Raw genomic sequence first — 13018 nt, forward strand, 5'->3', positions numbered from 1 at the left:
TCTCCCCATAGGCTCTCTCTAATAAGTATAAGTAATTGTTCTATTTAACATAAAGCGGTCTAATGGTACTTAACTGGTTCTGGTTGTTACAAAATTTTTATCTTATATACTGTTCTACTGATAATAAGACTAATAATAAAATTACTAAGTCATTCGATTAAGGAGAAGAATGTTAGAATGATCTCGACTTAGTCAATGACTGACCGAGTCATTAAGGGCTTAATGGCCCGCTAACGGTCCATAGCGGATGGACTTAATAGACTCAACGGTCACTGGCCTGGTCCTAGGGTGCCCGAGCTATAAGAGAAGGGGCCATGGTGTCTAATGAATTAACGCTAAGGCTATACGGTCAAGGTAAGCTTGGTGCCTTTCCTGAAGACTAGGATCCGGCCACCGGCCACCCTGTGCTGGCGTCCTCGTCACATATCTACACTATCCCTGCATCCCGCAAGCACGAAGACTTCAGCGGCCCTCTGGGCATCCTCGATCTACAGGTTAGTACAAACCTAAGTGTAACTAAGTACTAATATAGGACAGTGTTGTACCGTTGAGCTAGGCATTTCAGATCTGTGTTAAACTAAATAAGTTCTAACAGCATCCTCTCTTGACCAATCGCAGAAAACTTGGCATATCCAAAAAAAGATTTATAATTTGAACTGCATTCTAGAGAAGACATGATTTAACTAGCATACGAAATTAGATGTTTGATTTTGTCTCTTGAGCCCATGGTAACATGGACCCAAAAAAGGCAGCTCATAGAAGAATATATAGAGCTGAACAAAAGGTACTGACGCAGGGCAATTCTCTGAATGATGAACACTAACAGGAAATTATCTAGTGCTCTCCATCTCTACTCAAAATGACACATCCTCTTACAGATACAGCACCAGATTCGGCCTGTTACAGCAGCCATACAGGCGTTAGTTCATTGCCCAGACAACCAGAGTCAGAAATCATCTTCAGATGCAAATTGGCGTGTCATTGCTTGGACTCGTCATCGTCATCTGAACCTTCATCATCATCTGACGACTCCACTCTGTTAGGTTCTTCACCGCCGTTATTACCAGTTTTAGCTAGCTTCTCTTTCTTACGCTGCTTCTTCTTTTGCCGTTTCAGGCGCTTCTTGGCTGTCCGCTCCTCAGCAGCTTTCATCCTCTCCTCCCTCCGCAGTTCAAACTCCGCCATCTCTTTTCTCTTCTGGTAGTCAGCATCCATTCGAGCTAGCCGGTCCTGCTCTCTCCTCCTCATTTGACGATACTGTAAAACGAAGAGTGCTTACATAGTCACAGATCAGGATATTTTCATACTAATTCTCATGCCCGAAAACACTAAATGCATAATTTGTTAAATTGGGAAATCAATCTAGAATCGTATTACAAGATTCAATAAACAAGATTGTTTAGAATACATGTGTAAAGAAATTTTAAAGGTATGACATGGCCGTAAGTTTCATGACTTGCCAATCACATATCCTGATACATAACTTAGGAGTATATGATTATAAAAGCATATACCAATACGACCATGACATTATTCAGCATATGGCCAATATGACCATGACATTATTCAGCATATGAATATGACCATGACGTTATTCAGCATCTAACAGAAAAGTTGTTTTAGAATTCCTGTTGATTAAGTCTTTTTACCTGTGACCATTAATGTATAAAACAAGATACACATCCATCAGTAACATAAGATTGATGTTACTATATCCATCACGAAAGTGCTTCCATACTATTGAATTCTTTTTGTCCAAAATGCCATCCTTTTAGAAATTGCTAGTCAAAGTGTCCACATTGTGGACAGTGTCCATATGTCTTAAACGAATTATAGTCTATCGACTAGACCAGAGAAAGTATTACAAAGTTTGTACTATATTACTTGAAATTCAATTCAACAACACATAATCACAATAAAACTTTACCTCAATGGTAAAATACATATGCAGGTATTCGATGATGAAAATTTTATTTTTATTGAAGTAAATAAGAATTTTGACTACAAAGGTGCCATGGGCAGTCAGCTAGGTCTTACGGACCGGGTCGGTAGTATGAGAGGGTCATTAGGGTTAATTAAAGATAAGGGTCTATTGCTTAGGGGTCAAGTAAACCTCTCTAATATAAGGAGAGGAGATGTATCAAATATCAATCTAATCTAGCAACAATAATATCAATCTATTAGGGGCAGCTCCCTTCTATCCCTTCCCTTGTGATCTGGCCGCCACCTACCGGTTGGTTGGCGTTGTGCTGCTTGGGTTAGGGCCCCATCCAGATCCATATTGATAACACAAGGTTGAACATCAGAATATATGCTCACTTACTGCACATTTGATCTCAACTACTCCCTCTGTTCCAAATTATAGTTCACTTTGGCTTTTCCTAAGTCAAATTTCTCTTTCTTTGACCAAATTTATACTAAAATGCACCAATATCATCAAATTAGTTTCATTAAATTCTTCATGAAATATGTTTTGATAGTGCATTTATTTGAACTTGTAGATGTTAATATATTTTTCTAAACCAATGTGAACTATAATTTGAGGGAGTGCCTATCTAAAATACTGACAGCTACCAACCAACGAGTACACTCATATATGGAAGATGCCAAGGTTTCATGTTGAATAAAGCTGACAACAGATGCTCGATCAAAACCTCATGCAATAGCAGGTTTGCATTCAATAGATAGACTAAGTAGTCCAGTCACATTATGACAATCATGTGAACTGAGAATTGACACATACTCTACATGGATCATTGCTTGTAATATTAGCTAAATACTATTTTTGTGTAGATTTTGGTACTGTAGACAAAAAAAAACTACTGTGATTCAAGAATCATCAGGGCCCTTCTTTTGAAAGACAATATCAAACAGATAATCTGTGCTACTTTAACCACCAACATATGCAGCTATCTCGTCTTATGAAATGAAAGCGCAAATCCCTGTTTTCAAGGGAAAAGAAAAGAGAACATGTGCAGCTAGTTGTCAACAGCAACGGTTCCCATTTTGACAGAATATTTTTCCTCGAAGTAAAGTTAAATACAACATCAGTTATGACTAGAACATTTAAGCTTCAATGGATCAGAAGCATTTAGTCCTTTCCGTACAAAAGCGAGTTCAAAGCATATATTTTTGGAGCTATAACAGCAAAACCATACTGAAATTAGTAAATATTTCTGCAGCTTATAGTAAATAGTAACCACAATGCTCCTCACAATGTTACAGACATACAGTACATACAAACAAGGGAGATTACTATATTTTTTTTCCTGAGAAAACAACAACTTGAAGGCCCAGATGAACGATTAGTTGGTTAAGTCAATTACTGTAACTTAACTCTATTCAGGACCCAAATATACAGGATGTTGGGGGAGGCCATAAGGTCTGGGCCTCTCCCTCTCCTACCAATCGACCAACGTTTCGCCCTCCCAGGGACGAAAGGTGTATCGACGAAATAGGTGGCGAATGGCAGCGGCAGCTTCGCTCGGCTCGCGCCGGAAAGGTGCCAGGGCTTCCGACCAGCGTTTCGCCCTCATGGGCCGAATCGTCCATTGACGAAACGGTCGGCGAATGGTTTTGGTGGTTTTTGCTCAGCTTGCAGGCGGGGCGGGTTGTGGACGGTCCACAAGCCACCAAGCAGACCACCAAAAGATTGTGGGCTTTGCGGTAGTCCGCCAGCCACAGAGTTATTGTCGCAAATAGTTAGTGGAACTGGTGGGCAAAGACACAAAGCCCGCTAGTGTCCGCAATACGGCTTGACGTACGGCAAGCATGCACCTTCATCGTCGGTACGTACTGTACATTTTCGTCATCAGAGAGATTCAAAGTCAGCTAGCGCGCTCTCATTTCTCCGGCCGGCCGGCGGCAATGTTTCGCCGGGATTTGCTTCACATGCCCATGGGCCATGGATCTATGCTACGCGTGCATGCAGTGTATGAGCTGTTTGAACGACTGGTGTATTACGGCGTGTACGAGCTGTTTGAGGGAACCACAGGTGAGGACGAGCGCGTGGAATAGGCTGCCGGAGGAGGCGTTTCTGAGGCGCGCGCGGGCGCGGAGCGCCGTGGGGACGACCTCGGGGTGCGTTCCACCACGCCGTGATCGCCGCGTCGGAGCTGGGCGAAGAAGAGGTGGGCAGAAGAAGGGGACGGCGGCGGCGGCGCTACCGTGCAAGCAGTAGGTTCGAGTTTGAGGACCATCGCGAACAACAGAAAGAATGCGGGTTCTTGCGGGTGCCCATGGGTTTGTCCTCTTGTCCAGCGGGCTTTGCGGAGTGGACAATATTGGGCCACAAACACTTTGCAGCCGAGCCACATCGGCCACAAACAACGTTCTCGCGGGGCAGCCATGCGGGCTCGTGGAAGAACCCGCCCCGCCTGCAAGCTGAGTTTTCGCCCTAGGGTCAAGGGTGAAAACATAGAAGCCTTCCGTTAGCGGTTTCGTCTACCGGAACCGGGCGCCGCGATGACGAAACCGAGGGTGGAAGTCGTATGCAGCTTTTGTCAGCGAGCGATCGTCAGCAAAGTACGGAATCGTGAGGAGCTTTTCGGCATGCCAGTAGCTAATCGTTGTGGAGTGGTGCGATTGCTTGCAGGTGTTCCGTCGCTTCGTGGCCCATCGTCTTGCCAGGAGGGCCCGGTGGCAGTGGTGGAGCCAGGAATTTTTAGTTGGGTATGCGACGTATAAAAAATTCAGAGCAAACATACAATATAATGGACAATAAGTAAGCATTTGGTGTGGATGTGGAGGCTTTTTTTTTTTGCCTTTGCAGATTTCTCCCACAATGTAAATATGCTAACAGGCTTCTTCTCCTACATTACAAGATACAATCAAAAAATTAGAAAAAGGAATCTTCAATAGTTCAAATTCATACACTGAAGAATGGATCTGGGATGTTTTGCTCACCTTGCTACAAGCCGTTGCGGGGGAGGGCGGAGGGCGTGACACGGATGCCGGAGAGGTGCTGCAAAAGGAGCGACGCGCCGCCACCGCCTGGCCACCGGTGGCCGGCTCCGTCACACTGGGAGGAGGCAGCAGGGAAAGGGGTAGGGCCGTAGGCGGGCGGCCGGAGTGGGGGAGGTGCTGGCTGCGGGCTGCCGGCCTGCCGCGGTGGTGGCTAGCACCTGGCAGGTGGCGGCTGAACGCTGGCCGGCCCGGCCGCTCGCGGCGGCACGGTTTCACCTCTCGCGAGCGAGAGCGACGGACGGGAGCTGGGGGGCGAGATAGGCAGACAGCGAATCGATGGGTTTCTGCATTTGTGGGCTTCTTTTCTTGGTGGGCTGCCAGAACTAACTGGTGTATCAGGCTTATGGGCTATTTTGCAACATATAACGTATACCAATATATATATATACATGTAAACCTGTATACATATATTTATTTTTGTGTCACAAATCTTGGGTATTCCAAGGAATACAGGGGCATACCCCTGCCGCCTCCCATGCCCGGCGGGCACCTTCCATGGAGGCCCCGCCTGTTATGAGGGGGAGGCGTTATCCGAGGGAGGCCTTGTGCGGGCTGGACCAAAGGCGCCTCCAAAGAAGGGGAATATGCTTGAGCATCGTAGCAGTTAAGAGGGCATTATGGTCCTTGTAGAAAGATACGGTCGCGTATAAATAGAGCTCCACGGGAGCATTGTAAAATGGGGGACGGAACCTCGGTTCCTTGATTGATACACATATGCTCTTCGCTCCGCAAGAGTTCCTTTCTGTCCCTTTCGTTCGCTTTCATTGTGCTTTCGGTAGCTTGAGCAGCAGCCTAGTGTTCGAAGGCTAAGGCCTAGAACAACATAGGAAATGCCCATAATGCTCATAGCACATGTGGAAGTACAGAATCATTTCCAGGAGGTATTGTAGATGTACAGTAACTCCGCCTATGTTGTCTCAACATAGCAGGTCCCAAGCCCTGTTAAAAGAGGAGGGTTGTGATAGGCGTGGCGAGCCAACGTTAAATCTAGCCATTCTAATGGAGATGGAACCCGAAAGAAAACCGTTAGGGCGTAACCCTCTTAGCGACGCGCCATATCGGAACCCGGGTATGGTGTTAAATGAGCAAGGTCCGGGTCGTCACCCCCGTGACGCGCCGTGTCGTGATCTGGGCACGGTGTCAAGTGAGCAAGGATCGGGTCGTCGCATCCTTAGTGGCGCGCTACATCGTCGCCCGGGTGTAGTGAAAAATGAGAGGGTCTTCACATCTGAGTCGACGGGTGCGAAGGGTAAGGAAGCTAGTCGAACCAATTAGGATCCGTTTAGGTAGTTGGAATGTAGGGTCGCTTATAGGTAAGTTAAGAGAATTAGTTGATACCGCGACTAGGAGGCGTGTAAATATATTATACGTTCAAGAGACTAAATGGAAGGGTCAGAAGGCGAAGGAAGTGGACAATATAGGTTTCAAGCTTTGGTACACAGGGACAGTTGCGAATAGAAATGGAGTAGGAGTTTTGATTGAAAAGAGCCTCAAGAATAGTGTGGTGGGAGTGAGAAGGCAAAGAGATAGGATTATCTTAGTCAAGCTTGTCATTGGTGATATGGTCTTGAACGTAATTAGTGCGTATGCCCCCCAAGTAGGCCTCGACGACAGTGCTAAGAGACAGTTCTGGAAAGACTTAGATGGCCTGATTAGAGCTGTACCTAGTAGTGAGAAGCTTTTTATAGGAGATCTTAATGGGCGTGTAGGTACTACAAGCGCAGGTTTCGAGGCAGTTCATGGAGGTTTTGGGTATGGTAGTAGGAATCAGGAGGGGGAGGAAGTTCTGGACTTCACGGTAACTTTTGACCTGATGATAGCCAACACTTTCTTTAGAAAGAGAGAATCTCATCTAGTGACCTTCAGTAGCGGACAACACTCTAGCCAGATTGACTTTGTCCTCACAAGAAGAAAGGACAAACGATCATGCTTGGGTTGCAAGGTGATACCAGGGGAGTGTGTTGTTTCTCAACATAAGCTTTTGGTGGCCGACTTTCGTTTTCAGGTGCGTGCCCATAGGAATAAACAAGCTAAGATTGAAAGAACAAAGTGGTGGAAACTGAAAGGGGAGACGCGTCAGAGGTATTCGGGGAAAGGGTTATCAAAGAGAGCTCTTGGAAGAAAGAAGAGGACATAGACAACATGTGGGAGAAGATGGCAAACAACATTCGAAAGGTGGCCTCAGAGGTGTGTGGAGTAACCAAAGGAAGTGGAGGCGAGGCTAAAGATACTTGGTGGTGGAACGAGGAAGTTCAAAGGGCTATTAAGGAGAAGAAAGAGTGCTATAGACGCTTGTACCATAACAGGAGTGTGGACAACATAGAGAAGTACAAGGTGGTAAAGAAGACCGCAAAGCGAGCTGTAACCTGTAAGTGTGGCAAAGGGTAGAGCGTATGAGGATCTTTACCACATTTGAGTACAAAGAAAGGAGAGAAGAACATTTATAGGATGGCTAGGGTTCGTGAGAGAAAGACAAGGGACTTCAACCAAGTTAAGTGCATTAAAGATGAAAGCGAGCATCTCTTGGTGAAGGAGGATGAGATCTGACATCGATGGCAAGAGTATTTTGACAAATTGTTCAATGGTGAGAATACGGACACAACCTTTCAGTTGGATGACTCTTTTGATGACACCAATAGGCGCTTTGTGCGGAGAATTCAAGAATCTGAGGTCAAAGAGACGTTAAAAATGATGAAAGGAGGTAAGGCGATGGGACCGGATGGTATCCCAATCGAGGTGTGGAGATGCCTCGGGGACATAGCTATAGTATGACTAACCAAGCTGTTCAACCATATTTTTCGATCGAACAAAATGCCTGATGAGTGGAGAAGTATATTGGTACCGATATACAAGAATAAAGGGGATATTCAAAGTTGTACTAATTACCGGGGAATTAAGTTGATGAGCCATACTATGAAGCTATGGGAGAGAGTTATCGAGCATCGCTTGAGAGCAATAGCGCGGGTCTCTATGAACCAATTTGGTTTTATGCCCGGAAGGTCAACCATGGAAGCCATTTTCTTAATAAGACAAGTTATGGAGCGGTATAAGGAGAAGAAGAAGGACCTACACATGGTTTTTATTGACTTGGAGAAGGCTTATGATAAAATACCAATGAATGTTATGTGGTGGGCTTTGGACAAATATAAAGTCCCAACGAAGTACGTCGGGCTCATTAAGGACATGTACAACAATGTTGTGACTAGAGTTCGAACAAGTGATGGAGACACGGATGACTTCCCGATTAGGATAGGACTACATCAAGGGTCAGCTTTGATCCCTTATTTGTTTGCCTTAGTGATGGACGAGGTCACAAGGGACATACAAGGGGACATCCCTTGGTGTATGCTTTTTGCAGACGATGTAGTGCTAGTTGATGAAAGTCGGACAGGAGTGAATCAGAAACTGGAGTTATAGCGGGAGACTTTGGAGTCAAAAGGTTTTAGACTCAGTAGAACTAAAACTGAGTATATGAGATGTGACTTCGGCACTACTACTCAGGAGGAGGAAGATATTAGTTTGGAAGGTCAAGTAGTGCCTAGGAAGGATACCTTTCGATATTTAGGATCAATGCTACAGAGAGACGGGGATATTGATGAAGATGTTAGCCATAGAATCAAAGCAGGGTGGATGAAGTGGCGGCAAGCATCTGGTGTCCTATGTGATAAAAGGGTACCACAAAAGCTAAAAGGCAAGTTTTATAGGACGGCAATTAGACCTGCTATGTTGTATGGTGCAGAATGTTGACCTATGAAAAGACGACATGTTCAACAGATAAGTGTCGCGGAAATGCGTATGTTGCGTTGGATTTGCGGTCATACAAGAAGGGATCGAGTTCGGAACGATGATATACGTGATAGATTAGAGGTAGCACCAATTGAAGAAAAGCTTGTCCAACACCGGTTGAGATGGTTTGGACATGTCCAACGGAGACCTCCAGAGGCACCGGTGCGTAGTGGAATCCTAAGCCAGGATAGTAACGTGAAGAAAGGCAGAGGAAGACCGAGGTTGACTTGGGTAGAGGCAATAAAAGGAGACTTGAAAGGATGGAATATACCCAGAGACTTAGCCTTAGATAGGAGTGCTTGGAAGACAGCTATTCACGTGCCTGAACCATGATTTCTTCTGCTGGGTTTCAACTCTAGCGGTGTAGCCTACCCCAACTTGTTTGGGATTTAAAGGCTTTGTTGTTGTTGTTGTTGATTGTAGATGTACAGTCTTCTGTTTACCTTGACACTAACATTAATTAATTCTATTCAGGTTCAAAATTTACAGCAAATAGCTGTAAGCACATAGCACCCTGAAAATATTAAATCTTTTCCAGGTGAAATTCTAGTATTGTGGACATTTTTGACATATTGAAACTTAAAAAGGCAAACCGACTTCCACAAGTATCCACCTTGCCTTTCGTTTAATCATTTTCCCAATCAACCTTGGTTGTTTCTCACAGAACAGAAACAAATTTTCATCAGCGTTATAAGGCCCAATTGATTTATCCAATGATTTAAGTCAAAATACGTCATTCTCTAAGCCATATAATTAGACAAACTAAAATCTTTAGAATCAGGGGGAAAAAAGTAAAGCCATGTTATATGAGTATACAGTATAGCCATGTGAAGCATTAGTTTTTTTCAATATCCCAACAACATAAACTAACCACTGTATGATTGTAAGTTTTTAATGCCTACGAGGAGGTGGGGGGTTAAATAATATCAACATTTTTTCCATTCCTAGCAATATAATTCATCCTGGTGTTAATTGACAAATAAATCACATCATAGCTTCTACAAAGCAAGAGGTGATTAAGCAACCGAAAAAATCAAACGAAACAAGCAAATTTTTCATCAAACCCAGATCTTAACAGAAGGTCCAGACTGGTGTATCCACACACATAAGAAGGGAGGGAACGGGAGTACCTGGTGGAAATCACCGGAGCCAGAGCCAGCAGAGGACCCTGATGTGTTACTGACACGCACAGGGACATTCTCCATGATGCGCCTGAGCTTCACCTCCAGGTCCTCCTCGTCCTCTCGCAGTTTTACACCTCCTGAACTCTTATCTGCAGGATCCACCACAACCAGCTCCTTCCCACTGTCACCACCAGAAGCCTTTCCTGGTGGTGCTATAGGGACTAGCTGCTGCATGTTGCTATCACTGTTAGGAGCTGACATTGCGGGATGCAACCCTGCTTGTTTTTCAAGTTGCCTGCACATGAAGAAATGATAATGGATATGAATGTAGTGTTTATGGACACATTCAGATTTCAAACTTCAAGTTCATACTATGCTGACTTCAAGTTGCTGTGGCAGTGGAAAGGAGCTGGTTGTAGTGGAAACTCATGTCATTTTCATCAATACAAGATACACAAAAACCACTATTAACCATGGTTAACCTAGATTTCATTCTCTCATGCTCCTCTGAACAAAATCTATACCCACTCACATCATAACCCCGATAGCTGGTCACCATTTTGCAAAAAAACAAATGATATTTGAAGCAACACATTATCAAGAAATCTGTAAGCACTGGAAGTTCATAGTAGTAATGACAGGTTACTTTAGGAGTATTCAGATTGCTACATTAAGTTAATGTGAAATTAAGAGTATGCAGAAACATTAGTTCTGTGAACCAATCAAAGAAGTTAGGCCCATGCTGCCCACGGCTATTCTTTCACCCGTCAACCTCAATGCACAGAGCTGATTGGGGTTTGGCCTAGTTCGGCCCTAGCAATGTTCCTTGTCAAATTTTCTAAGGAGGGAGTCCGCTAGCCATGTGTGACCAAACTAATTGCAAAATCAACCAACTAGTGTTTTCTATCCAATCATTAGAGGGAGCCTGTGTATGAGACAAGCTAGTGTACATCCACTCTCGTTCTGCCGTGGTCTTGTCTGTTTTAAAATGATGAATGATTTTAGATACACAGTAATTTAACACATATATCAATCAAATTCTAGTACTATTAGCTACATATTTATGAAACAACCCAATACACAGACCATATATTCGATGTATACAAAAAGGGAAATAAACAACATTCAACCAGTTCACTGGATCAATGGTATAAGGCATAGTAACTGTACTGAACAATATAACCACACAAAGATTATAAGTAGAACTTGATGTACTTAGGCATTATAGTTTCCAAAACCACCGAATACAGGAACCGAACTATATAAAGGGAAGAACAGAATGCACGTACTATATTATATATAATGAACCAGTCAGAGCCAAATCCATTCCACTTTTACTAGTGTCCAAATCTATTGCTCAACTAGAATTTTCCAAATGAAAATTTTATGCCAAAATTTATATTCCCTAAATAGACAGCAAATGTCCAAGAGTTTAACACATTCCTCACACAGCTCGTGCACTGAACACTTGTTTTCGTCTCAAAATTCATTTATCATGCAGACAAGTGAACAGAGCACACAATCAGTGGCGAGTCCAGAAACGGGTCTAAGAGGGGGCATAAATAATACTCCCTTTGTTCCAAATTATAAGTCGCTTTGACTTTTTTGGTACATCTATTTTGCTATGCATCTGGATATAATATACGTCTAGATACATAGCAAAATGGATGTACCAAAAAGTCAAAGCGACTTATAATTTGGAACGGAGGGAGTAGAAGGCTAAAAATGCTACTACCCATATATAATAGATATATTAACAAATAATAACATAAATGATGATATCGGTTCAATGTGCTCCTATGCCCTAGAATATGACTGAATCGCTAAATATTCAAAATCGAAAAAGAGAAGCCGATCTGGATCTCAGCAAAACAGTAGGCAGTAGCTCACCGAGATGTGCAGCAGCAGCACAGATGACAGATGCAGGAGCCAGGAGCAGGGGGGCAGCCGGCCAGTCGGTAGCAGGAGCCTGGGCGTCTCAGGCCTGGCGGCCGCCGGCCTGGCTGCCTGCTGCGGTGCTGCCTACTAGACGTGGACGAGGCTGCGAGGAGGGCGGCCGGGCGGGACCGCGGACCGCGGCTCGCGGGGGCGGTCAGCCGGCCGCCTGCTGGGTGCTGCTGGCCGTGGCCGACGGCCGGGCCGCGGAGGAGGGCAGCCGGCAGGAGGCGGCTTGCCGACTTGGCCGCTTGGGGAGGAGATCAAAGAGGAGCGAAGAAGGAGAAGGGGCGGCGCCGCGGCGGGCAGCGACAGGGAGAGTTTTTTTTTTTTTTAGAAGGACAGGGAGAGCTGGGAGACGAGCGTCGGACGTCGGACGCGGACGGGGTGCGGAGTCAGACTCTAGTGGGCTGCTTGTGCTGGCTAGGGTTGGGAAAGGCCGCGAGTTGGGCCGTGAAGAGGCTATTGGGCTAAATCTGGAGACCTGCTCCTAAAATATTTGTCCCACAACCAGAGCTGGGCTGCAGCCCCTTTAAATCCACCCGTGCACAATCGAGAATATTGTTGCTCGATTCTCAAAAGGAGAGAGAGAATATTGTGGCTCAAAAAAGAAAAACACACAATCGAGAATCGGTATCGCTCGCGCCGCATGGCCCCACCCACATCCCCGCCGCCCGCCCGCGCTGCGTGCCTCCGTCCGGACCCGCGCCTCCCGTCGCAGACGTGCTCCATATGCCTGCCTCTGTCCTGCAAAGGTCCATGTTGCCGACGAGCTCCACACCGACGACCTCTGCGCCACTTTGCGGCATCAAGCTCTGCGTCAGCGTTGAGCACCACGTCGACGAGCCTCCATTCCTCCAAGCAGCAAGCAGATGCTACGCTAAAAGCGCATTTGCAATAGTATGTTTGTAAATGTTTTTAGATGTTTCTGAGACATGTTGCAAAACTCGTATAAGTCGGCCGCTCGCTTTGCGCCTCGCCCGCGCCGCCCCCGCCCGCGTCTCCTGTTTGCTTAGCGCGCTGCGCGCCTCTGCTCCGGGACGGACCTCGCCCACGGCAGCGCCGCCCCCGCTCGCGCGCGCGGCCCCACCTACGTCCCCGCCGCACGCCCCCGCCCAGACTCACACCTCCCGTCACGGCCACGCTCCATCCGTCTGCCCCCCCCCCCCCCCCGCCCCTGCCGAGGTCCAAGCTGTCGACGAGCTCCA

The 13018-nt window shown here is 45.8% G+C and overlaps 1 protein-coding gene across 1 annotated transcript; it reads right to left on the reverse strand.

Annotated features, from left to right (window-relative positions):
* Positions 1-656: 656 nt before the first annotated feature.
* Positions 657-12169, reverse strand: LOC136541691 (uncharacterized). Its single transcript, XM_066533708.1, has 3 exons — positions 11766-12169; positions 9882-10170; positions 657-1257 (listed from the first exon to the last, which is right to left on the reverse strand). Exons 2-3 carry the CDS (start codon positions 10134-10136, stop codon positions 979-981), a joined length of 534 nt encoding a protein of 177 aa, XP_066389805.1. The 5' UTR covers positions 10137-10170; positions 11766-12169; the 3' UTR covers positions 657-978.
* Between the last annotated feature and the right edge of the window lie 849 nt (positions 12170-13018).

The sequence above is a fragment of the Miscanthus floridulus genome, chromosome 1 (assembly GCF_019320115.1).
Source record: "Miscanthus floridulus cultivar M001 chromosome 1, ASM1932011v1, whole genome shotgun sequence".
Lineage (NCBI taxonomy): Eukaryota > Viridiplantae > Streptophyta > Magnoliopsida > Poales > Poaceae > Miscanthus > Miscanthus floridulus.